At 43.4% G+C, this 26,531-nt stretch overlaps 1 protein-coding gene across 3 annotated transcripts; it reads right to left on the bottom strand.

Moving 5' to 3' along the window:
- Positions 1 to 26,364, bottom strand: rtn3 (reticulon 3). Of its 3 annotated transcripts, XM_085451822.1 has the most exons (9): positions 26,029 to 26,364; positions 18,925 to 18,972; positions 11,754 to 14,201; positions 6,136 to 6,343; positions 5,333 to 5,471; positions 4,064 to 4,133; positions 3,863 to 3,909; positions 2,504 to 2,562; positions 1 to 2,418 (listed from the first exon to the last, which is right to left on the bottom strand). In XM_085451822.1, exons 1-9 carry the CDS (start codon positions 26,117 to 26,119, stop codon positions 2,370 to 2,372), a joined length of 3,159 nt encoding a protein of 1,052 aa, XP_085307948.1. In that variant the 5' UTR covers positions 26,120 to 26,364; the 3' UTR covers positions 1 to 2,369. The 3 variants fall into 3 exon arrangements, with proteins under 3 accessions (XP_085307948.1, XP_085307946.1, XP_085307947.1); XM_085451820.1 differs by lacking the exon at positions 11,754 to 14,201 and having other exon boundaries at positions 26,029 to 26,331; XM_085451821.1 differs by lacking the exons at positions 11,754 to 14,201; positions 18,925 to 18,972 and having other exon boundaries at positions 26,029 to 26,329.
- Positions 26,365 to 26,531: the final 167 nt, after the last annotated feature.

Genomic DNA, 26,531 nt, shown 5'->3' with positions numbered 1-26,531 from the left:
GACCTTTCAGGTGTTTTTATTCATTTCACTTTGACATCAGTACAGAGACACATATGCTTTTTGTCCTTCCCTCCACACCAGCCTTCCCAAAGCTTCACAAACTGGAACCAAAGTCAGCCAATACAGAACAGCTGATGTTAGTGAACAACACCTACATATCAGTAAAGCAGAAAGCCATTGACAAAAAACCAAAAAAATCAAAGTCAGACACACTCTGGTCAGATCGTGAGTCGAACGTAACACTCAAAAGGTGTTGTGCATCTGGAAGCTAGTTCTCTTTGTTTCATAGCAATACTGGTGGGACGACTGACAGCCTGAGGTCAGCTGGGTGAATATTAAAGGGTCAGGATGAGCTTTCCAGAGAAGTTAAATAAAAACGGGGGAATCAAAGATGCTGACAAAATAAAAGTTACAAATGTTTCCTTAAAAAGTAGCAACGGCTTCATTTTCATTAATAAGCAGATGTGAAATAGAACTAAAACATTTCGTTTTAATGTAGAAATCTAACATCTAATAAATCTAATCTGAATGACAAGACAACTTTAAAATAAGTTTCAATATGCAACGTCTTCACATTCAAATGTAGAAAGAGGGTGCATAACAACAGTATCTATGTGAGATCTAAAGTGTGATTAGCTCAAACACATGCCGTGCCCTCTGCACCCGGAGCAGCTGGACACAGGCCGGCCGGCAGGCTAACAGGGAGTTACACCTGTGGATGTCTCGCTCGCCCACAGTGCGAACAAGACACCGGCACATGCAGAAGGAGTCAACACACAGAGGACATGCATGGGGAGCGGTGAGCACACGAGGCAGGGGCGGCCTCTCGCCGCCGGCCGTTGGGTACGTTCAGGAGATGAGCAGACTTGCACGACGAAGCAACACTAACACACACACTATGTCTCATTTCCATCCACATATTCATCCCTTAAATTAATACGGAGATTAAGCAGTAGTGCCGACACAGGAGATCAAAAACACCATAACAACAATCACGAGTATTCATATTAAACCAAAGTCAGGATCAAGAATATGATACAGCCTATAGAAAGACTCCAGCTTACACCTGCGCTTCACGGCAGTCAAAGAAAAACAAGATGACACACAGAGCTCTGTAGTAACCCGCCCCATCTCCTCCAGCAACACTACATTCAAAACGCACTCGCCTGTTTCTACAAACCCACACCTATGCTCTAAACTCGCAGCCGATGCATCGCACGAGTGAGATTTCCCAAACAATATTAATAAGACCTTTTTAAAATGCACCAAAGCTAAAGCAACTCTGTTTAATAGACATTTAATAAAGTCGAGTTACAAACTAAAACACATGACAATGCTGGAAGATTCAAACATTTGACACTTTGTCATTTTGAAACTCAACAAAACAATCGTCTGCAAAGTTAGCCGGGACGTTAGAGTTAAGGGTTGTGGCACAGCTCCGAGTGTGTGCTGCTTAACCTAGTTCATAATCAGGGATTCATGTCTCGGGAGGCTTCTGACAGACCTCCACGTTAAACTTATGAAGCTCAAAAACACTTAACATAACTCTTACATTGCTACTGTCAAGCTAGTAGGGAGATCAAGCAGCTAATGTATAATTAATACCAATAGCAGTAATAAGTGAGAAGAAGAATCAAAATTTACAAGTGAACGTGAGAACTCAACACTCTGGAGTACGGGACTTTCCTTTAGAACGCGAGGCTAACGTGCTCGAACACAGAAACCTACATCTGATCAGAAGGTGAACTAGACCAAATTATCACAGCTGGCTCAGAGTTCCCATCCTTTTTATTTCAACCTGCTCATGAAAAAATAAAGTTCAGTGCATTTCAGAAACTACTTACATAGACAAGTGTCTGTACGGTGAATGGAAACTTGTTACCACCCAAAAGGATGCCGACTTTTTACTTGGAGACAACGTTGCCATCTACCTTCAGGCAAACATGCGGCTCAAGTACAGACATTTGCTATTTTGTGACATCAGCTGCCATCGTACACCCTCTGCTCGCTGCACGAGACAAAACCAGGTCATAGATTCAGTCTAGTTCACTCGATCCCGTCTCCGTCCCCCCGCGGCACGTCCACAGCCAGGCGGGGTACGTCGTGCCGTTACGCCACTTCCTCGCTTGCTATGTGCTTCCTGTCTGCACAGGCACAGTTCTCCTCTAATGCTTGCAAGTTAAGCTGCACAGTAGTTGATTATTGAGTAGCTCAGAGATTTTCTATCTAGGAAGTTTCAGTGTAGTAGGGTGCTGATGGTGGACGGTGTGGGGAGGAGGAGTTAGACCGGGGAGTCGGATAAGGGAGGGAAGATATGGTGATGGACATGAAGATGATGGGGACATGGTGCTTGGTTTGGGGCTGGGGGATCATTCAGTTTTGCTGCGCTTCACAGCTCCTGGGAGTTTCTCTTGTAGCCTGCGGGAGAGAAAGCACCACAGGAGTGAAATCCAACAACCTGGACACTGAACGAAGACGAAAGACACGTTTCTGCAACACTTACTTGGCAATAGTAGTGTTGACTTGAGTACGTGCCAGGTCGATATACTGATCAATCTGAGTCTGGAACAACAAATGAGAGCAGATGTTACCACCTCAGAGGAAGACAAAGTAAGGAAAACCCTTTGGAGCGCATCGAGCTTCTCTGTGTGCAGTCGTCGTCCACGTTTTCAAAAACTCTTTACTAAAAACAAAACGGAATCAAATTCATTGCATCAAATAACCTGCTGCAGTCACCCAGTGTAAAGTGCAGTCAGTCTCCTGTTAGTGGGGTAACTGGTCAATCTAAATGGGTCTGTCTCTGTGTGTTAGCCCTGCGTCTCGTGGGACAGGCTCCAGCCCCCCTGCAACCCTCAAAAAACGGATAGAGAATGGCTGGAGTCTGGGGTCGGGCGACTGGACGAATGTATCGACTATCGCCGACAGGCTGAGCCCATCGCCGATCGTTTTTACAAGGGTGATTTATTTATTTCCTTATTTGCTCATGAGTAAGTTTGCTAATAATGGAGCTAATAGAAGCAGTCAGCAGAAAAAATAAAAAAATCTCTCATCTGCGAGCACATGCCCCTCCTCAGAGTGCGCCCAAATGCTCGTCGATGGAGCTGCAGAAGCTGCTGGTAGCCTAGCATGCTCAGGTTTACCTCTATGATCTGGTTTAAAGCCAAAGAAATCCCAAATTGGTGACTTTTTATTTCTTTTAGTGCCGTCAGCGTTAACGCGCCGTCATCACGACTAACGCGATTAAAGATTAACCATCTGGAGCGCAGACTGAGTCTAAATCCCTGAAATTTCGGCAGTTTGTCCAAAGTTTGTTCGTTCTGCGCTCCAGATGTGTCGAACGCGTGAACATTTTAATCGGGTTAATCGTTAACGCTGACAGCCCGAATGTTTCGGGAAATTAGTTCGTCCGTGTTTGGACTTTTTCTGTGTTGTAAACGCCCAAATCGGTCCATGCACGATTACATGGCTCTGCCCATCACAAAGTCTGCGCATGCGTGGATATGTCACCTGTTGGACTGACGAGTGTCGGTTGGAAAATTGTTACCTATCGCCCGACCCTAATGGGCTCTCCTTTTACACATAACAGTCATTTCAGGAAAGAACAGTGGATGACAAAGACATTCAGGGACCGTGTCACTGACAGCAACCACACTGGTTAATTTTAAACTATTGTGAGCCATAAACTGGGACCAGTACAGATGATGGTGCCTGCCATTCCTGGCAGTCCGTGACTACAATCCCCTCAGTGAGCCAATGACTTCATGTTGTCAGGGCCTCAAAGCCTTCAGTGTGTGATGAGACTGCACTCACTGCTGACGGCCATGTTTACACCGCTGAGCTGATCAGGAAGCCTGAGACTCACCTTGTTCTTCTCGTAGACGGGAGGCACCGTGAAGAGCAGGACGTCGGCTGGAGAACAGAGAGAAACACGTTAGCCGACAGCAGATCCTGCAGAGCAAGTGCAAAGCTTGGAGTCGCTCTTTGACCCCAGAGCAACACAACCACCTGACCGACATGAGAACGCAGCACGGCGTGCATGAACAGTGAGCGGTTCAAAGCTTACCCAGGATGAGGATGGTGATTCCATTAAAGACGGCGCCTACGTAGGTCAGCAGCCACATGACCACAGCCAGCTGCGAGAAAAACAAAGAGCAACTCAGAGAGCTCAAGATCAACAGCAAGCAGCGCTTACACACGAATGACATCTGCTCAGTGTGACGCCACTCATCCTCCTTAAATCCTTAGTCGTGTAGGGAGCGCTTGATTTGCGTTCTCCTGGCTGAGTGTTCGTTTTCAAACTGTTTAATTGTGTTTATTTAACAGTGGAAAAACCAAAGTCATGGCCGAGATTAAAAGCTGATTAATTGTGCAGTCCTGACACAAACGAGCAGATGCTGTTTCCTCCCTAAAGAACAGCGTCGCTGTCGTTGGGGATGGGTTTTGATTAAAATCGATTTTAGCTTGAATCGCGTGATATCGATTCATTGAAATCCTGAATCGATTTTTTAATTTACATTTATTTTGCCCCAAATGCCAGAATCTCAGGTAAAGCTCACGAAATTTCAACAACCACCAAACAGCTGAAACAGGAAATGAGAGCAGGTACACGGACTCTGACGTAAACACAAAGAGCCGACCCGTCAGACACAATATGTACTGATAGTGGCAAAATGTCCCCGATTCAAATCGAAATCGATTCTAGAAATCAGTGACGATACGCAGCCCAAGTCCAAACAAGCACTCTTACTCTGACAGCTGCTCTCTGTGGAGGCATTCTAGCTTGATATTGAATTTCCAACATTTAAAGAGCTCGGAAAAAAGGCGACTGGACTTCTTTGAGCTTCTTGAAGACGTCTCACGTCTCATCCTGGAGTTCAGAATCGCCACCACGTTACCTCCAAGTCAGAGTCTTCTCCAAACTAATCAACGTGCCTTTGTGCAGATTTAAAATACGATCTGCCCCACACATAATTCAGGTTCATCTGGTGACCGAGCTCTGATCAATAAAACAATCAAATCACAGCCGTTAGTAAATCATTTTTAGGAATTCCCAGTCAGGAAATCAGAGGACCGGATGGATCTAGAGGCAGATCTGTCTGCGCTTCCCTGCAGCTGGATAAGGAGTACTGATGTGGGACACAGTCATAACACGGTCATAAATCCTGGGGTTATTCTGAGGATGGAGATGCGATCCAACCGTGACCTGGTTTGAAGTTAACATTGCACCAACAAAGCAAAGGCTGCAGCAGGCGAGCAGGGAGAGATCGGGGCTGGTGCTGCGCGACAGGAAGAGGAAACCGCTACCGACTGACACAAGCTCAGAGCTGCTCACCTTTAGGGAGTCCACAAGGTCTTCAACCAAGAAAAGGTGGCTCATCTGCTTCAGAGCTCGGTTGATGTAGGTCAGACTTGCATCCACGTGTTTGCGGAAAGACTCTGGAGCGATGCTGACATCCTTATCTATCAGTGCTCTGTGGAGGGACGGAGGAAAAGAGGCTGAGCACAAAGGATAAAACCAGTCGCACTAAAACACTCACATAAAATAAAACAAAGACAAATAAAAACAAAACAAAAACACGCCTTTCTAATATTTAAATGCAACATATTCCAGAGTTTGGGAGCCACAACTGAAAAAGCTTGTTCTCTAAGTTTCAGGCTAGTTTGTGGGACAACCAAAAGCAGCTGGTTGGCTGATCCAAGGACCTGCGAGGAACGTAAGGACGAAATTCCTCAGAAAGGTGTGGAGGAGAACGACCGACTTCTAACATGAACAAAATATAAATCAGCACAATTGATTTGATTTCACCAAACGAAACATTTTCAGCAGCCCGCACCTACAGCTTCACCGACTTTCTATCCAAGATAAAGGTGGGAATCAGATTCCACATGACAGCAGATCATCACAATAATCCCCTTTGATAGGACTGGGTTAGGTAGGGCAGTATTACATCATCATATATTGAAATGTATCACTTCTTTTAAACTGTGATTTATGTCTTCAAGGTTCAACTTTATTCAGTAAAACAGATAAAACAACGTTTTTGCTGTCCAGCACACCAACCCTGCCTGACTGGGTCATGGTGGCAGCAGTTAACTGTGACAAGCAGAGAAATCTCCCATCTGCGGCCGTCTTACTTGAACGGGTGCCCCTCATTGGACTTCTGCACAGCCTGGACCACAGACTTGTAGATGCGGAAGGTGATGGTGACGCAGAGCAGAGCCAGCAGCAGGTAGGAGACCACGCTGATGATGCTGAAGGCTGCGAGCGACAGCAGCATCAGCAAGGACAGGCCGAACGCCACGCCCGACTTCTTGGGGTCTCGCCAGTGAATCAGATCCTTAGCTGCAGAGAGAAGACGGGACTAATGTGAACATTTCCAAACATACATTTGACTCCAGCCCTAAACTCCTGCAAACTCCTGCAGCTTTAATCCACCTTTAACCCTTCTAAGCCTACAGGCGTCTCCGCAGTCCCATTCACATATCTATTTTTAAATCCCGGTAGATTTGCAACCAAATAAGCGAGAGCAATATTTTTGTTCTTTGCATGAGAAAACGGACGAGTTACACTTACATTTCCTGAATTCAACCAGGTGGTGGCTTCCTTCCACTAATGCCTTTGCAAAACTTGTGTAAAAAAAAACAAACAACAAAAACATAATCCAGAAACACGTTTGCTGATCTGTCAGCTATTCATAGCGCTTCCATGTTGGAATAAACGCCATCGCATCGTCAGCAGGAGCTATCGCATGTCCGCCATTATCTGCAAAAACCGTTTTTCCCTCCTGCAGGGCCTTTCACTGGTGCTACTGGTGCTACTGGAAGTCGTTCCTGGGACACTTGGATCTTAAGCTGCACTGTTGGAAATGGTTGATTTTCATGCATAAGCGGTTTTTTTGCAAATTGTGCTCAATAAGATCCATTTTCATTTTTGCTGGAGTTTATAAAAATGAGTCTGATACCAAAAAATCTGCAGAGGTTTGAGCCTGAAACTATTTCACACTGTAAAACTGATTTTTGCTGAAGGCGTAATAACAAATAAAAGTACTGATACGGGAGCCATAGGATCAATTTGAAACTCCCACGCGGCCTCATTTTCGAGTTATCGCATTCACAAACGTGGGCGTCAACACCGCCCGACCGCTGCAGTTTTCACAACTGTATTGTATTGGTCCATTTATAGCAGTAGGAGTGTTGTTTCAGGGACCAAAGGTAACACGGCCTCTGTTACAGGACATAAACATAAAAACATGCCAGCTGCCACAGAGAGACAACAGGAGGGTGGTCTGGTAAACACAGGTCAGATGATTCAGGCATGAAGTCAGAGCTGCTCTGGTTCTCTTTGTAGACGAGTCAGTTATCTACAAAGAGACGGTCGTTTTCAGGCACTCGCAGCACATCAGCTGTGACTGGCTGATTTCAGGGGAAATGAAGCCATTTTCCTTCAAGAACACATTCTGTGAGTGGGATCAGATAAAACCTGAGTGTTCACCATCAGTCTCCTCGGGCATCTGCAGCCCACAGTAACTGAATAACTTCGGACACACGTTTCATGTTTGTATGCACGTGCAGACGTAACAGCCGCAGTTACATAACGGCGGGATGGGTTGGCACACTGGAAACTGACTTCCTTACAGTGTATTGGGAAAAAAGGGGGCAGTTAAAAAAGCCTTCTGCGGTGCAGAAACCACATGGGCTTATGCCACGGGGACAGTTCAAGCCTCAGTGCTCCAGCAGCTTTAATTGGAGCAACTGTTATATAGGCCTCTCTCACTCGCTCACACAAGCAGTGAAAAGCAGCTACACATCGTTTTGTTTTAAACAGGACACCAACTAGACACTTGCAACAGCGGCGTTACCCTCAGCCAACTAGCAGACTCGCCCAGGGTATCACGTTCAACATCCTACGTCACCGCTCTTGAGTTCATGAGATTTTCAGAAAGCTTGACCTCTGACGTTCAAGTCGAGGACAATGAGACCCAAAGATGTCAGACTTTTAGTAGATGCACCTATCTGAAGCCGAGTCGCTATAACCTGTGGCAGCTGACATGCAGAGCTGCAGCCATCACCTCACATTATATGGACAATAGACTGGAGTGGGGATGGAGCAGCACGCTGGAGATGCTGGGACGCTTGTTGGAGCAACAAGCAGCGATCTCTGCAGCTCTGCTCTCACCTGAAGTGAGGAGAAGTGATCTCTATACTCTTACAGAGGCTGATGGAGAACATACAACAAAAGCTCTGAAGCCACTGCAGGCAGCCAGCTGCTTTGCACTACAGCATTTGACTATAAATGCCGAACATTTCCTTCCAGTAGCAACAGAAATATGTCAACTTCTCTGGTTTGAGTTTGATATTATTTTGTAAATAAATGCATTCTTAAATAGGATTTTTCATCTTTCAACAGCAAGAGACTGATGGTGACAGAGCTGAGGAAACTGCCTGTCCCTTGGTCCCGATGAAATGCATGATGCATCTCCAATTAAGAGGTCAAATGACTGCATTAATGGTTCTCCTTGGGCCAGCCTTCTCACCACAACATCACAGCATCACAGGAAACGCCAACTCAGCAGGCAAAGGAAGAAGTCAACAGTTGCAACAGAGTTAAGGCTGTTTCATTGATCTGGAGGAGCGACCATGCAGGGAGTGTCCTCCTTTGGCTCGCCGAGCAAAGCAGCATCTCTGCATCCCTGGTGAGGCTGTTCGATATAACGATATATGGATATGAAAACTTCTATCGTTTCATTTTACGCTATCATTTGTTTCATGGTGTCGCAAAATAAACTGTTTACTGCAATATTTTTCATGGTTCTGATGGTCACTGTAGTGTACTTTAATTTCTTAAAGTTCTTTCTCTTATACTTAAGATATCAGGACAGACAAGCGCCTGTTTATTTTCCACATAAACCTTTCACAATAGAGCTGAAGATCCTGTTGAGATTTTTCAAAATAAGAGATTCACAGGATTTACAGAAAATGTAAATGTTTGTGATATATATCGTTGTCATGACGATAAATGTCTTCTATCAGGATATGAGATTTTGGTCATATCGCAGAGCCCTAATCTCTGGGACCAGTTTAATTCTGAACCATTTTTTCCCAGCTACTGGTGACATTGTTACTGGGAACTGCCTGAATCCACAACATGTAGACCAGCTTCTCTTCTCGCAGAGAAATCCCCCGTCTCTTTACCCCTGCCCTCACTCACAGGAGTTTGTTGCACCAACAAAGAGATACAACGGGCAAAAAAAGACACGTAGATATATATAAATAGATAAGTTTCTTCAAATGCAGTCAGATTATCTTCCATTAGCCCCTGAACTGCCCACTCGTCTATGTTGCAGTTAGGTTGTTTTTGGTATATGCAGAGGTGTGACATGACACTATAGATTCAATATGAATCTTGTGATATTCATTCAATACTTCAATGGGAACATGAGCATATAAACCTGCCTCAGCTAACAAACAATCACCAGTCTCATCACCCATCGACACAACTTTATTGTCGTGCACGACAGAACACACCAGCACAATTGTGAACAACTGCTCAGAGTGTCGAACGCAGTGAACCAACGCTCACACAAGGCGTCCCATCATAACAAAGACACTGTATAATTCATGGAGTGCCTTCACCTTCAGTAAGACTAAACAGCACGTCAGGACAATGAGGATGCTGGGCGTCAGCGATTATATTACTCTTACTGATTTAAGCAACTCTGCCTCAAATGCATCTTTAATAACATCCACATGAGTTCAAACACACACGTTGCTTTTGGCATTTAACACTTAATTTTCATTCTAAATAAGTTGAGTAAGAAAAAAAGCGAGGAACACCTTTGCTCTACTTCTCAGCAACATTCAGACACAAGCTTCAAATTTCGTTGGAAAGTTTGCTGGAACAGATGAATCCATTTAAAGAGGAAAGAAAGTGAAATGGGTTCATTTCCATCTAAGATAAGATAAAACTTTATTAATCCCTCGGGTGGGTTCCTCTGGGAAATTCGGTAATCAGCTTGTAACTAAACGGTTTATGCTCATCTTTTTTATGTACATTAGTGTTAGGCACGTTAAAAAGGATCTATATCCATGTACAGAAGATATTTTGGGTTTGCATGAGGATCAGGGCAGCAGCTATCGATTATTTTAGTGATGGATTAATCTATTAATTATTCCATTGATTGACGTAATCTGATAAGAAATACTCTTGCCTTATTAATGAGCAATAATAAATATTTAAAAGAGAAAAAATAAAGGTCTGCGAATTGGTTTCCAAAATTCCCATCAGCATGACATCAGATACACACACTGACACAAACCCAGCCAAGAATATCCCACTTAATAACCTCGCAGAGCAGCACTAAAATAGCACAAGCTCGTGGGGGGAGGGGGCGGCAAAACAGAGCTTCATTTCAAAGCTCATTAATAATACAGTTAGCAAACATTTACAAAAATGTCCACTGAGAGCAGAGAGCGAGGCTCATAGCAGCTTTAAAGTCACACTAAAGTTTCTTTACGTGTGTGGCTGCACACTCTACTGGGTTTCTAATTTCAAGAACACCAGCACAGACACAGCAGTGTGTGTGTGTGTGTGTGCGCACATATAATATCTTCCCATCTGGTGACCACCTCATGAACAGTACAGACTGTCTGTCAGAATCAGGCCAAAGCTTATTTTAAGTAGCTCAAACTCCAGTGACTCTGTAAACAAACTGAATTCTACAACAGAGCTCGAGCCTGTAAGTGGTTTGGAACGACAACGACAACACAACCCCCCCAAAAACAAAAAATCCAGCTAAAAACGTAAAAATATAAAAAAATTATTTTTCCCCTTCAAAGTTTGTTAGGACAAAAAGAAGATAACAGACGAACATGCTTGTACTCAGTATGGATTGATGAGTGTCGAGTGTTAACGAGTGCCTGGACACTCTAACAATCAGATATGCAGCTAGCCATTTTAAGTGGAGGCAGATTTTAGCAGCGTTGATTGTTGATATGATTGTTGGGTTTTTCTCTGTATGTATTATTGTAGGGTCTACCTTACGATATAAAGCACCTTCAGACGACTGCTGCTGTGATTTGCTGCTGTATAAATAAAACTGACTTGATTACACTTCTCAGTAATTCTTAGATGCCACTGAACTCTGACAACCAACTCAGCTCAAGTAAAGGATGGCTCTAAACACCAACTACTCCTTTCACTCCAAGCACAATCATGTAGACAGAAATTTCATTCAGCTGCAAAATCCACTGTTATGTTGAACATGATATCAGTGGCTTGCTAAGTTTAAACCCCCCCAACACTGTCTGTATTGCTTTTGAGGTTTTTCACTTACAAAAAAGAAAAAAACAAACAAATCTCAGCCTTTTTATCTTAGACTGTGCAGTGTGTCACGTCCTGTGACATGTAGCTGTCACTTATCACCCAGAATCAAGCATAAATAACTTAGATCATGCTTACTCTTTTTCTCCTCGCTGTAAGTGAGAAGTAAGAAGCTAAGCATGATCTGTTTTTTTTTTGTTTTAGTTATTTATGTTCTCTTAATATAAATCTTTGCTTCTTGGTGATAAGTTTCAGCTACGTGTCACAGGACATGACACACTGCACAGTCCAAGATAAGAAGGCTGAGAGGGCCAAAAAGCTGACGATAAACAACAACAGGAATCCTTTTGCTACACAGGCAGTTATAAGTTGCTCCAGCTAAGGAGCGTGCGTGAGGTTAGCAGGCTTGCTGCCCAGAAGAAAGAGATGTTACCTGATAAGTGGGTTAGTATTGCTGTCAAGACATGCTCAGCAAGATGATAGGCCTCGGCCACCAATTCATCGATAGCTTCTACCTCTTTGGAATATTTGCTGTCATAAGCACGGACGTGCTGGGAACATGGAGGATTAGTTACTGATGCTAAGGAAGACTGCTGTACAGATGCAGCGCTGAGGTCAGTTTGGTCTCGGGCTGAAGCCTTGGTATGGGTTTTCACCGCCTCCTCCTCCTGACTGCTGCAAAGCTCTTTGAGAGCACTGATAGTTAGTTGTTCTTGTTCAAGATCCAGCACCACGGTTGGCGGTAACTGGGAAGGATGCAAACTGGTTTTGTTGAGCTCGCTCTTTCCGTGAACACCTTGATGCACGCTGTCGGGATATTCTTCATCTTGCCTCGATTTGAGACATTCCCGCATGAATTCCACAAAACTGTCTGTACGTTCGGAGATGGAGCTCTCATTCTGTGCACCATCTGCAACAACGTCATTGCTCATTTCCTGATTGGACTCTTGCTCGCTGAAGCTCCTTTGTGCCTCGCTTTGGAAAGAGGAGTAAGGATTTGGGGGGTATTCTTGTAGAGATGGCTGATCAGCTTGCTCTGGGGAAGCTTCATCTTTCAGTGAAGCGATATCACCCAAACTTCGCCTGTCCTCGGTAACATCGGTTTGTGCAGAGCATGCATTCGGCGTATCAGGGTCAGTTGGGGAAGGATCAGAAAGAAACCGCTCCTTAGCATTGCTCAGCTCTTTATGGTCAATGTCGTACAAGGGAGAAGATGCATCATAATCATAATCAAATGATTGTCTGTCATATATATCATCCTGCATAAAGGTGGTTTTAGAAAGAGGAACAGTCTCTATGAAAGTCTCTTTTGTGGGCATATTACCCTTCTCATACAATTTGGGCAGTGTGTGCTCCTGAGCTTCGTCTGACCACTCATCATCATTGTCTGGAAAGTCCACTTCTGCATTTGTGAGTGTGAACTGGGAAGGTTCTTCATTCATTTTACTTGGAGGAATCTGTGATTCATCAGCTTGTGCTTGGGAGATGCCCGATGCAGTGTCCCTTGGAGCAGGGGGTTTGGGTAGGGTCTCCGACTTGGCTGCAGATTCCCGATTGTCTATTTCTGGAGAAGTTGCAACGATGTTGCGTTTGGGCGAGTACTCGGCATCAGAATCCACAGGTGAGGATGGAGGCGAGTAGCCTTCCATGAACTCAGTTTCCAGGGGACGCGTTTTGGGTAGTTCGGTTTTAGTGTCTTCAGGTTGTGAATGTGAGGTTTCTGGGCTCTCGCTGGCTGGGGGATTTTCAATTTCATAATCCACATCTTCCGCTTCAGGTTCCATTTCCATCTCCTCCTCACTGTAATTTGGTTCATCCGTCTCAATAACATTGATTGTTGGAACCTGCATTAATTTCCTCTCCGACCTTGGTGGAGGAGTCTCCTTTTCTGCAGGGGGAACATTCGAAGATGCAGGTGTAGCGGTGGGATCTTTCGAAAGTTGTGGCTCAAAAGATGGATGGGGGGCAGAAGCAGGAGCACCCGCCTCGTCTTCAATAACAGTGTCATCCGACTCTCCTGAGCTGTCTGCTTCACTTGGCTCTGGGGGCTCTGGATCGCGGGTCAGGGAGGCCTTCTCTTCATCTGAAGCATTCTGCTTTGCCTCTGGACATGGAGTGCCAAAGCCTGCAGGAGGTGATGCAATCACTGAGTCAAGATTTGAAGGAGGCTGGTCATCCGATTTGTCCTGCTGATCCCACATGTACGCTGTTGGCAAAAAGTTAAAATCAAACTCTTCCTCAACGTTTGGTTGCTTCTTTGCATTATCAAAGTCATCTTTCACTGAGGGAGCTTCCACGGGAGAATCCATAAAAGCATCAGGGACACTCGTAAAGGAAGTAGGTATAACAACCCGAGTCCCCTTGTCCTTGGATTCAACACTGTTGGTGCCTTCAGTTAAATCTACAGAAGTTAAGTCTGGTACAGGTGGCAAATGAGCCTTCATCCACTCTTCTGTTTCTTCAAACTCGTTTACTTGTCTCAAATCTCCAAGAACTTCAAAGGGGGATCCTGGTGATTCCTGCTCAGAAGAACCTCCCATTTTCTGAATAGTTGGTGTAATTTTTTCATTTGGAGACATCCGATTCTCAATAGGGGATTTTGAGCTGTCAGTAGGAGACTTCTCATGGTGGCGGTCCTTGAAAAGAGAGAAACCTCCATCGCTTCTAAAATCAGATTGCTGCTTCTTGGCAGCGAGAGCCTCCAGGGCCTTTATTCGCTCAGAAACAGGGGATGTCTTTATTGGTGAATCCGGCGGTGCGTCCGGTGGTCCTGCTTCACCTCCATAATTACCAAGGGAAAATGAACCAGGTTTGGAAGGAAAGCGAAGAGATGTCGCTACACCTTCGCAGGACTTGTCAGATCCCAAAACCACTCTTTTGTCTGGAATGTCGTGTATGGGGAATGACAGCCAAGAGGGAAAAAGGAGGTGAGGTCATAAACGTCACACACTAAACACACGTGCAGTTTAATATCGTTCAGCAAGGCCTTAATGCGACAGCTTAAGCATTCATGCACTGCATCATGGAAATGAATGGCATATTGATACTATGGATGATATCCAAGCTTTTCCATGCTGCTCATAAGTTTAACGAGTACTTAGTATGGAAATGGAATTATCAGCATGATCAAAAAAGGCAACAGAAGAAAATAAAAATGTTACCAGTACATCATGTGTGGACAGGGTGATGATGCATGTTCACTGCAGTGTGTATAACAAATGTGACTTGTTTCACACTTGCAGACTTTAGCACAATTTCTTTTTGAACAATATACATTTGCTTGTGCACCTTGAAAACGCTGATTTGGTAGCAGTTCCACTGAGATATAATCTGCTAAAGATATTCATTGTTGCCATTTCCAAACTCGACCCCTGATTTCATCTCAATTAATCTGTGGTTGTGTCCAAGGGTATACAAGAGATTTCTCCCGCCATTTACAACTGAAACCCCCCTCTGATTTCTCTCAGACACATAAACACACACACACACACACACACACACACACACACACACACACACACACACACACACACTATAATTTTTTTTGCTAATACTAGCCACTCCATACGACGCAACAGTGACTAACGTTACCTTTACTTAGAGCGCAGAATTAAAAAGCTAAAGTAACAGGGGATGAACACAACCATTTCCAAAACCAGGCATAACAATACGCCTAGCTAACAAGCTATATAGCACTTACCTTTCAAAAAAACAAAACAAAACTGCATTCTTTCAAAAACAACAAGTGAGTTCACCTCAAACAGTCAAGCACTGGAACTAAGAAGAAGCAATCAAACCACTACTCAAAGCTGTTTGTCCCTACTATGGAAACTCAGGAAACTAGGAACATGGCAGCATTAATATTTGTGTAGGAATTTGGGGCAAAAAAACCAAAAAAACTTAAATGAGGCAAAGCTGGTTTAAAATTCAGATTTGTTCAGCTTCTTTACCTCTTATGTGGATGAACACTGTTAAACAATGGGCTAAATATTAAATATTAATTGTTTGACAGAGGTACAGGTGGCGCAAGTCAATAGAAGAAGAAGAACCCCAAACAAACTAGGGCTGTTCGATATAACGACATATATCGGATGACGATATGAAAACATTTATCGTTTATTTCGTGGTGTCGCAAAATAAACTGTTTACGACAATATTTTTTCATCGTTTTGATGGTCACTGTAGGATTTTTTTAAAGTTCTCGCTTTCTCTTATATTTAATATAACCACACTGCGGACGGACAAGCCCCTGTTTTTACGTGTTGTCGTTAGCAATAATGACGGTAAAACCATCACGTGACTCTGCCGTCCGCTTGTTTATTTTCCACATAAACTTTTCACAATAAAGCTGAAGATCCTGTTGAGATTTTTCAAAATAAACCGAATCACGTGAAATAGTATGCAGAGTGTTTACGGAGAAGCTAAAAAGAGCCGCCAGGTGCAAAAAAATAAACCTTAGAGTCAAACGTTAGAACAGGCTTTTCCTCGCAGCACGGCGTGTATAAATACTCAAAGACAATTGCGGCCATTTCAACTTGTGTAACACTCGACTCCAGGCACACGACGCTCAGCTGGAAACACTTTACCCAAGTTAAGTTGCCCAAGATTCACCGAATTTACAGAAAATGTAAATTTTTTGTGATATATATCGTTGTCGGGACGATTAATGTCTTATATTGGGATTTTGGTCATATCGCACAGCCCTAACACAAACAAAAACACACTACCAGTAAACACTGGTTACATCCCTTAACCCAGGCTCTGAGTACAGAACCAACTCTGAACCAGGAAAGACGTCCTGTGTCTGACTCATATCCAAGCCGTGCAGGCCAGCAACAGAAACACTTTACACTGGCAGCCCAATTACTAATACTCATCACTAAAGGTGAATAAAGTTAAACAGTGAACTTATAGGAAAAGTTCAGAACAGACTTTTATAATGAATTCAAGCCTTCATTACAACTTTTAATACAAATTTCATTAAAAAAAGCAAGAAGATAAAAACAGTCATAATTGCCTTTTAGTTGTCGAGTTATTTTCTACATAATTAACACTGGCTCGTCGTTAGCTCGCGATTATGTAACGTGCTTATACAAATATGTGAAGAGTTAGATAATACTGTTGCCCTTGAGCAGTAAATTGGGCCACTGAAGCACTTTCTATTCTCTTGGAGTGTTGAAGGCTCTCTCACTGCGGCTGCAGTAACCCTGTGCCCTCGGCAATCCTCCAGGCTACAAAGATGAGTCATTTTCAGTCCCCATGGTGACAAGTACCTGGCACATATTTTAAGAAATGAACATCAGCCCAGTATAACCAGTGCACAGCAACATCCAAATTCTCATGACCAAGGCTTTACTTTGTAATTTGACATTGATCAGTCTTTTCAATTTACTCCAAACTTACATTTTCTTCTACTTTTTGGGGAGCTGTCAGCACCCCTCCCTCCCTGCTCTCTGTATAAGAGTTTTCCAGCCATACTCAGCTGACTGCTCCACTGTGTCTTTGGTAGAGCTGCCACCTCCCCTGCACCACAATACAATGCTTTGTTCAAACCAGGCCACATGAATGCACTTTCCATCTTTCCAACAACGTTACGGAAGCTTTGGACTTGTAAACAAATCCCAAAACACATATTAGTGCTCGGGTTCCTTGTTAGGACGTTCGTGCTTCGATTCAAAGGTAGCTTTAAGAACTTGTTTAGTTACAACTGTCACCATATTTGCATATTAATAATCCCCATGTGCCATCGTGTGGCATCTTACAAATGGGTAATGAGTAGCCTTCTGCTTCGTGCAATCTGCTGTTACACTAATGGAGAGTTGAGTGGAGCTGTTGTGTAGCCACAGAATGGAAAATCATGGAGACTATGAACTGGCCCAGAGTGACTCCATATTTTCATTTGGTTGCAGCGCTGTGTCTGAATATCTGTGAGCTCCAGTGGGTGACCCCACACCTGTCTGCTGGTGGACCTTGCCACTGTGCTAGTGCACCTGAGCTTTCACTCACAGGTGTTTCTTTTAGGTTGGCAGTCTGATGGTCTATGTTAGCATCATTATAGTCTGTGTATGAGCTCACTACAGTATAAATTATTTACATTTTCACTCATTTTTCATTACATTTGCCTTATTAGAGACGATATAAAAATCCTGGTTTTCTAAATGTCTTTCATCTACTTAACACGCTCTTATTCAACTATATTCTCACTGATCCCTCAAATACTTGTTGCCATTTACAACAACAGAGGTGCCACATAAATAGTCTTCCAGGACTCAGCTGTTATTTGTGGCAGCTGATAAAACAGCAAAAAGACCCAAGACTGAGTTTTACTCCTGTTTATGCTTACTGAACTTGTACTTGGATTTGGGTCCAAAATTGATTAAAATTCTGCAAAAACAGCTAAAAAGTGTGAAGTTTGTATCTTTGCTGAGAAGCCAGTGAGTCCGAGTGCAGATTCCACAGGGTGTGGTCATAGTCGGTCAAACCTCAGGGCGGCTGCTTGTGTGTTGTATTGGTGCAGCTCATGTTATCACTCACGCTATCCCTTATCTAGGCTTGTCTAACAAACAAGTAAAGAATGCTGGCGGTGATAGAAACAACAGTTCAAAAAGAATCAGAAAGCGAAGAAGCTAAATTGGGGGGTTAAGGAAAAATGTACCTACTTGTTTTGCATAAGCAATGATGTGAGACATGCACAAAGCCTATAGAGCCGTAAGTAGGTAGTGGGATGGAGGGTGAATGAGCTACAGGCAATGGCAGACCCAGGCCACTGGGCGGTCGATGATATCTCCAGTGCCACTCATCCTCCAGTACACAATAGCTTCTAGGACTGAAACTGGGAAGGGGAATTCAGATACTAGGGCAGCAGGAAGGTAGAATCATTCCCCTGAGACACCAACCTCATCCTTTTTTAGATTTCTGGTCCTTTATGCACAATGTGAACTTGAACTTCTCTGCCTTCCTAAAATAAGGTGGCAATCTCGGGATTATCTTGAACCTACAGTGAGCGATGCTGACCTAAATAATGCCTGCTAGCAGGCAGCAAAGACTGAGATGGATCACACTGCTAGCAGCTGCAGACAGAGGCTTTTATGAGCAACACTCTTAGTGTACAATTCTGGGCAAGAAGAAGCAGCAGTGAGTTCTCATATGGCCCAAGGAAGGCTTTGAGAGTGCCAGTGACTCGTGGCAAGAGACGTTATTTTAACTCTACAGTATGACTATGTGAACAAGAGCTGTTGCGGCTCAGATTATGGCAATGGATAGGTGTGTCTAAGGAGCCTGAAAAGAAAATCAATCAATCAGTCAATAGTCCTTGAAAACAAGGGGAGCTTTGCTGACTGGTCAGCTTAGAATAACTGCAGCAGCCTAAAGGAATGCTGAAAACAGACTGAGGTCTGCAGGAGGGGCGGGGTAAGAGCAGGTTAGGGCCACAGCCACCTATGCTGTTTCTTTGCAGGCGAGCTGTTTTTACTGGGCTCTTATTTGGCAGGAGAGGGGCACTAGAAAGAGGCATGAGGCAGAACTGCACAGCAGCAGGGCAGCAAGAAAGTACAGGGCAGAGGGAGAGAGAGCAGGCGAGCAATCGAAGAGAACCATACACTTGCCTTGAGGAGACTGAATGAGAGATACAGGCGAAGAGGAAAGAAAGGAATCTGAAAAAATAAAGAGGACAGAAGAATAATCATCGTAGAAGAAGACAAACATCTCCATCCACCGTCCTCACTCAAAAGAAAAGTTAACTTATCCAGCCTTAACAACTCTACACATGTACTACTTCACATAAGGACCAGAACAAACCAGTGCTTACAGGTGGCCATCGTTTCATTCAAACTTACAAAAACTTTAACACATGCACTTATATTTGCTACGCAGGAAAAAAATCAAGACAATGTACTCAACAAGCAGACAAAAGCACTCGAAGAGACAGAAGCTTCACACACAAACATTTAATTTACACAGTCATTGCTCCACAGCTCTGTCCAGTACCCATCTCCACATACTTTGGACTGCAGCTTGGTTTGGGATACAACCTAAACAGCACACGTTCCATTTCTACTTCACCGATACAAACAAAGGTAACATAACCAACGCTGTGGGAGTGTTAGCCATTCTTCTGAACTGTAGATGGTCCATCGGTCAGAAACTGGTCTTTATGGTGTGAATTCAGTTTTTGTTGCATTTACGCCACAACATTTACTTTGTGGTTGGACGATTCTATCAGTCATTGGTACGATAGAACGATTGGATTATTCGTACCCCTGGTACACAAAGGGAGCTCCACATAAGATTTCCAATCAAGTGTGTAAAAACTAGACTAGCTTGGACAGCGCTCCATCTGCAACAACCTCCAACAAGACCAGAATGTAAAGCGGGCCTGCACTAAGCTTTGCATGTGACTAAATGCCACCAACCAGCTTACAGAATCTACCTAAAGTAAAAATGCTGTGGTCCACTCGCTCTTAGTCAACCCCAACTTCATATCTTCCACTGTGAACTAGGGGTGGGGGAAAAAATCGATACTGTGTAGTATCGTGATATTTTGTTTGCTAATAATGTATCGATACAGGGACAGCAGAAATCGATATTTTGTTACAAAAAAGGTTTTTGTGCTCTGACTTCAGAGCACGTTGATCCTTTTTCTGAGCAACAATCCTGACATTCCTTCACTGTCCAAATGTGTTTAACTTTTTTATGGCAGCAATAAACATGACAGTTTACTTATTTTAATTTAAGACATTTTTTATTTTAATTAAGTTTAAAACTTTTTTATTTAATGTAAAATTATATTTTGTTTTAATTTACTTTCAAATTCTTCAGTTGCTGAATGGGCTGCATATTTTTCATAAATTGCTTAGTTCAGAATAGCTATAATTGTACCAGATGGTTCCATTCAGTTAAGTTGGACTAGACTGTAATACAAACCGTTCAGTTTGTCAACAATAAAACTGACTGAAATGAGAGAAAGACTGAGTGTGAGACTTTGATATTAGATAAAATGAATATTGATAAAGTTTACCTTTATGTACAGAATCTGAATATTGCAAAATATTTTTAAAAATTGCAATAATATCGTATCGTGCGTTAAGTATCGTGATAATATCGTATCGTGCGTTAAGTATCGTGATAATATCGTATCGTGGGATATATGGTGATTCCCACCTCTACTGTGAACGCTGCCTTTCACGGTAAAGTGGAAGCCAATAGGAGCTCATGCTTCACTCTTCCTTGTCATCAATCAAAATTGGACGACTACTTGAATTGTGGGAAAGGAACTTTCGCTGCGTAAAGATGAGGTGTGGCGTTTGCTTTTGTTTCAGCTCAACTGAAGGTGGTACAGGTGGGGCAGGTTAGGGTTGGTGTGGTGCAACATTCCTTCTCTCAGATTCATATTACTGTTACCCTTTCAAAACACCACACCTCTGGTCTTTAACGAGACTGCAAGAACTAAATGGTAAGTGGACTGGTTCTTACATAGTGCTTTTCTACTCTACCTGAGCACTCAGTGCCTTTTCTAATACTCAAACATTCATACCAATGGTTGCATTGACAGGAGAGGAGCCTGGGGTTAGTATGTTGCCCGAGGATATTTGGCATGCAGACTGGGAACAGCCAGGGATCGAACCGCCAACCTTAAAAGTGCTGCAGGCACTCCAAGCCAAGCTAAATCCATATGAACCACTGATGCAAGTTTATGTTTTTCAATAGCTTCATTCATATCTGCTTGCATACAACAAATCAACACCTACAAATCTGCACATACATCAGGTCACAAATTGTGAGATGCGTAAAAATGAGGGGTTTTCTTTGAAAAAGTGTGGAAATACAACAAGAACAACACTTTACATATGAAAGAGGATGGCAGGAACAAGAGACCGTGTTGCCTTTTACCTGAAACAGCTGCTTGTTTACCGTTTTTGTCCCCCTGCATAAACGTTAGCTGAGAAATCCAGTTAAAAGGTGAAAAACAAACTACGAGCTAAAGGAGGCCATACAGCTCAGAGCTAAGGTGAACTCCAGAGTTAGAGATAATTCTCTGTGGATCTGTAGCCACAAATGACTCCTTAAAATAGAAAGTAGTCATTAGTGCAGCTTTAACCAATGTCTTATTGCAGAAATCATGGATCTGGAACAGAGTGCCTATACGACGAGGCTCCATGCAATCACAATAAGCATCCAGATACCACAGACCGGCATGGGAAAAAATGGACTCTAGCTTCTTAGTTTAGGGCCTGAATGGAAGTGAAGGGAGGCTCTACTGCCATGCCTGCAATTCCTGCTCGAGCTATCTTGTACTGTCCACCCCTGAGGGCTATCTGATTGCCTCTGTGACCCTCAGCAGGGACTGGAGAGAGGAGGGTCAGCTTGGCAAAGAAGGAAGAGAGCCAGCGAGGGGGATGGGGGCTGAAAGAACTCACTGTTCTTTCAAGCTTCGATTGTGTGCTTCACTTTTAACTGCTCAGTGGTGAACCGTTCTCACAAGAAATCATAAACAAAGTCATATAGAAGGTTCTGGCTGTAGGTAGCGCATCACTAACTCCTGGATACTGTCAACTGCAGTAGCTGCAGTCTGCATTAGAGCAAAGCAGAGAAGGGAAAACAGACTGATGGGGGTTAAACATTCACTACTAACGAATGTTTGTTTGTGCACATGATGCAATATGAAGAATGCACACAGTAGAGGATTTTAACCATCAAATTATGAGCTGATGATTATGAGCGCTGCATAAATTCACCACAAACTGCAGCGATACTCTGATGGATTCCAAAGCCAACTCGTCCTGTAAATATGATGCAACATAGTTTGAGAAATGAGGTCCCCATTTCAAAGTGTGCCACTTCCTTTGTGACTACAGCCAATCACCACTGTGGAACTCAAGTGTAATGGGCTGAGCAACAGATAGAAGCTGGGCAGGCCAGGACATCTGCTCGCGCTGACATCCACAGACTCAAAATCCTGAGACAATTACCAGGAAAAATGCTGCCAACAATTCTCTAAAAAGCAAAAAAAGAGAGATCCTGAAAAGAAAAAAAATCCCCAAAAACTACAATAATAATTTTCTCTTGTCAATACAACTCTAGCATAACGCATGTAATAACTGGGCCTTAAGCACAGGGAAAGATGCAGTGTGCTGATGCTGTTTTGAAGCAGAATCATGGGAGAATTTTCCAACATTATTCAGGAATAAGTCATGTTCATGGACTCGTCTCAAAATCTAATCTTTGACACCAAAAGCACCACATCATCTGCAAAAAGCAGGCACGTGATCCTGACGCCACTAAAGTAGAGGCCTCAGACACTTGCCTACACTTACAAATTCTGTGAATTATGAACAGAATCAATAACGACTTTGACTTATTGCTGACAAGGTGGACCGAGCTCTTGCTGCGGTTATACAGGAACTGAATGGCTCATAGCAACAGGCCAGATACTCGAGTAGCACCTCCCACAGGATCCCCCAAAAGGATGCTGTCGAATCTCTCCTCCAAGTTTTAAAACACATTTGTCTGGGCGAACTCCCCCACGCAGCGATGGGAACTGATGAGAAGTTAGCAATTCAGATTCCATTATCGACTCTCATTGGCTCCACTTTGAACGTCACCACCATCTCTAAGCAACATATCAAAGACATTACATTCATGCAAATTAATTACATGCCGAGTGGACTTTTTTGCATGCTGTGGGTATTTCCCATCTTTGTTGTGATCATTGCTGAGGTCGTTACTCAAAAAATTGATTGCACGTATTACACAGAACACTTTTCTTAAATGTAATGAGGTCCGTTACTTAATTACTCCCAGGAGAAAGACATTCGTTACACTACTTGTTAAGTTACTTTCATGTTACTCTGTAAAATGATCTGAAACGCGCAGTCTCATAATTACCAATTAACAGCATAAACTTGAGGCTACAGTCCCACACACCAACATAAATCCCTATCCTAATGAGGACACACATATCTTCCTCTTAGTATTTAGCAGAAACATGAGCAGGTAGAAACGGAGGCTGCAGCCTGGCTGCTCGCCGGTTTGTTACCTGTTGAAGTTCAGGTGCTTGCAAAGAGCCAACGTTGTGTTAACAAGTATACTGCAGTTGTTTGCAGTCTTCACTTTACCGCCGCGCTCTCATCCTTTTGTGCAATAAAAATAAAAGTAATGTCCATGCTGTAGACTGCCCCACTATTATTCTCCTCCGACACACGACCTGAAATCAGCTGATTGTAGCAGGAGTGCAAGTATAGATAAGCGGGATCGATCGAAGGAATTGGACTACTGGGATTCCCATCCCTAGTTAACATTAAGGTAGTGGCTAAGGTCAATAATAAAAAAATTAATGTAGGAACTAGGCAGCAAACATCAGTTCTGCCTGCCTGTAATGTCAACGTGGTGTTAATTTAAGACAAAGACACAATTATGTTATTGTTAGGTTTCGAGATTAAAGCTAAGAAAAGTCTACGAGCAACTAGACAAACAGTGGCAGCCTTCCTCACCAGCTCTATTTGACAGCAAAAGCACAGCACAGCCTCTGACAGCCTAAAAATACTGGCCTCATTTACTAATGTGGAAATGAGGCCAGTATTGGTAAAGGTCTTAAGTTCTGTGCACACAAATTTAACCTCTTCTTACCACCTTGCATATTGGACATGCAATAAAAATATATTTAAAAAAAAGATTCTGCAGGATTCGTGGGATAGTGCCCAGAAATTAATCCGTTAGTGATGACAAACGACACACGTAGTTTAATTAGATAAGACACAAGGAGCAGTCAAATATGTTTAAATTAAGAGATTAAAACCTTTATATTTTCAATAACACCTACTCGGCTCAACTCGAGTCTACTCAGTTTCGGTCGTCTTCCATTAGAGTACCACCTCAGTGTGGGTGGCTTATCCCTGACACAAACACAACAAACTGTTGAGCTGATGGTATACCTGCTGCTCCGTCTTGTTTTCTCTCCATAGACTCAAACAAGAGAGAGTTAAACCTCGCTGTCGGGTTAAATTCTTGTGCAGGAGTCACTCTAATGACTCATCTAGTGAAGTCATTTCCTGGCCAATCAGTGGCAAGAAGTCTGTCACATTTTTGGCTTGACTCTGCTTGGTTGGAACCCGAGTAGGTACTAAAAGGAAAGGGACTACCAGCTAATGGAAAACCATAAAAACTTAGTCGAGTCAGGCCGAGTAGGTACTAGTGCTTTTTTATTCTGCTAGTGTTGATACTGTTGCAAACTTATTGATATGAATATCAATTAAGAAGTTATAGTACTGTGATAACCCTAAACACATATTACACACTAACAACATGCATTTGAAAAAAGTTGTAAAGGATGACAAAGTTATTTCCTTGTAGAGGAGCATCTCTGCAGACAGGCTGCTGATCAGAGTCTAAACACCAGGCGAGTTAGTTCAGTGCTTCATTCATAAAAAACAAACCAGTTACACCTCACACTAACTTGACAATGTTTTTCCAGGATTCATACAAGCACAGACAACTCAACTTACTTGCACCATCTGTAACTGTTGAATAATCCGATTATACGAATACTGAATTTTAACATTTATTGTTAAATATATTGTCCTTAATTATTTATCATGTTACGCATTACATGGAAATTTCTGCAAACTTGCCAAACCACAGTTATCTACTTCAGCAGGAAGAATGTGCCACGCCCTGTAGGATCCAGCTGCTGGCATCACCACACCTGCTGCATTTCTTGAAAGTCTACAATCTTATGATTCACGGCTTCAGCTTTGTAGGATTCAGGTGGCGCAACCATGGAGTTTAAATCATGTCAGCCTCATACGCGGATATAGAGAGGGCGTGATGGTGAAACTGTAGATCCAGGTTGTGAGTTTTTGTTTGAAAACGGGCTCCATGTGGAAGTGGAGCTGACGACAGCTATAAACTAAGTAGTAAATGAGCGTGCCGCAGCTCGTCGGTTATGCTGATGTTCATCTGGCTCCCATAATCCAGGCAGTGCCAGGAAAAGGCCGATGTGCCTTTAAGAGGTGCCTCTGTGGTAACTGCACAGTGACAACGCCTCTGCACTGCAGGCAAACGCAACATTTCGACAACGTTCAGCAGAAAAACCCGTCATGTAATGTTTCTGCACTTATGAATAAGAATGTAGCTCTATTCGGACAGCAGGATTTACATTTAAATCTAGCTGACATCAAACGTCCCACGCACACGTACTTTAATCAGACGTGTTCCCTTTGTTTTAAACGAGGCCTTTTCAACAGTATTACGCCGTTCAGTAGCAGGCTGGTTACCGTCTGTCAAATATATGATCCCCGATTCTGCAGGGCCGCCTACTTGCTGTGCTCCTGTTTGTCAGTAAGGCCAAATAAAAAGAGGGATTCAAACACCGTGTTAGCTTGTTGTTTCGCCTAAAACGAGCCCAGACAGCAGGCAGGCCACAGCTGCACGGAGCGTGACTGGGCAGCCGTGTGTCAGGAAATATCCACGACCACAGGTGTCTCCCATCACAGCTGAAATCAGCTCCTCATCCAGGCAACGGGAGACACAGTGAGGGCGTTCAGCATTACAATGGCTGTAGTCATTACGTTACTGCGTTATAAACTGGACGTTAACCGATATTCATGCGTGTAAATAAAAGCCCAACACATACAGCTTAACGTAAGGTACGAATAAAACACGCATCAAGCTCTACATTTAGCTAGCTACCGTATCCTTTGGTTACTTCTTACCAGACAGCTTTGATTCTTTGGTAGCAGAATTTTGTCCATCGGCAAAGCCTTGCGACGACGATATCTGGGCGGACTGAGTCACTGGATCCATTTTATATAAGTTACAACACAACTGCACAGAAGCGGCGAAACGTCTGTCGTCTCGGATGGGTTCCTCTTGTAATGGTTTATCAGGGTGTCTGTGACGTCTGACTTTCCTCGAATTTCCCTCAAAAGCGGGACTCGGCTCTGCACCTTCAGCCTATGTCCGAGCACTGGGAGCGGAGCGGAGACGGAGGGAAACGAGGCAGAATGTGGAGGAGGGGCAAAAAAATGTCTGCGTGTGAGACGTTCAAGGCTTACGCTTCCAGTAGGACGTGTCAGCGTTCAACAACACCAGCAAAAAAAGCCTTTATCATTTATCACCATTGGCTGATCTGTCCGTCTCGCTTCTACTATTTAAAAAAATTATATCAACTACAACAGTGCAGTGTCACTGAATTCCCGAGCAGCACATAAAAAAC

This window comes from Copadichromis virginalis, linkage group LG3 (assembly GCF_057382275.1).
Source record: "Copadichromis virginalis isolate Kocher_CV1m ecotype Utaka linkage group LG3, C_Virginalis_male_GT1.1, whole genome shotgun sequence".
NCBI lineage: Eukaryota > Metazoa > Chordata > Actinopteri > Cichliformes > Cichlidae > Copadichromis > Copadichromis virginalis.
This window is presented reverse-complemented; position numbering and strand designations above follow the sequence as displayed.

Bases quoted from the DNA above. Each gene is read 5' to 3' on its own strand.
- rtn3 (XM_085451822.1), bottom strand. From the start codon at position 26,119: ATGGATCCAGTGACTCAGTCCGCCCAGATATCGTCGTCGCAAGGCTTT. The intron at 18,973-26,028 runs GTAAGAAGTAAC...TTATTTTTTCAG, and splicing joins CAAAGAATCAAAGCTGTCTG to ATTCCTTTCTTTCCTCTTCG. The intron at 14,202-18,924 runs GCAAGTGTATGG...ACGACATTCCAG, and splicing joins TCTCATTCAGTCTCCTCAAG to ACAAAAGAGTGGTTTTGGGA.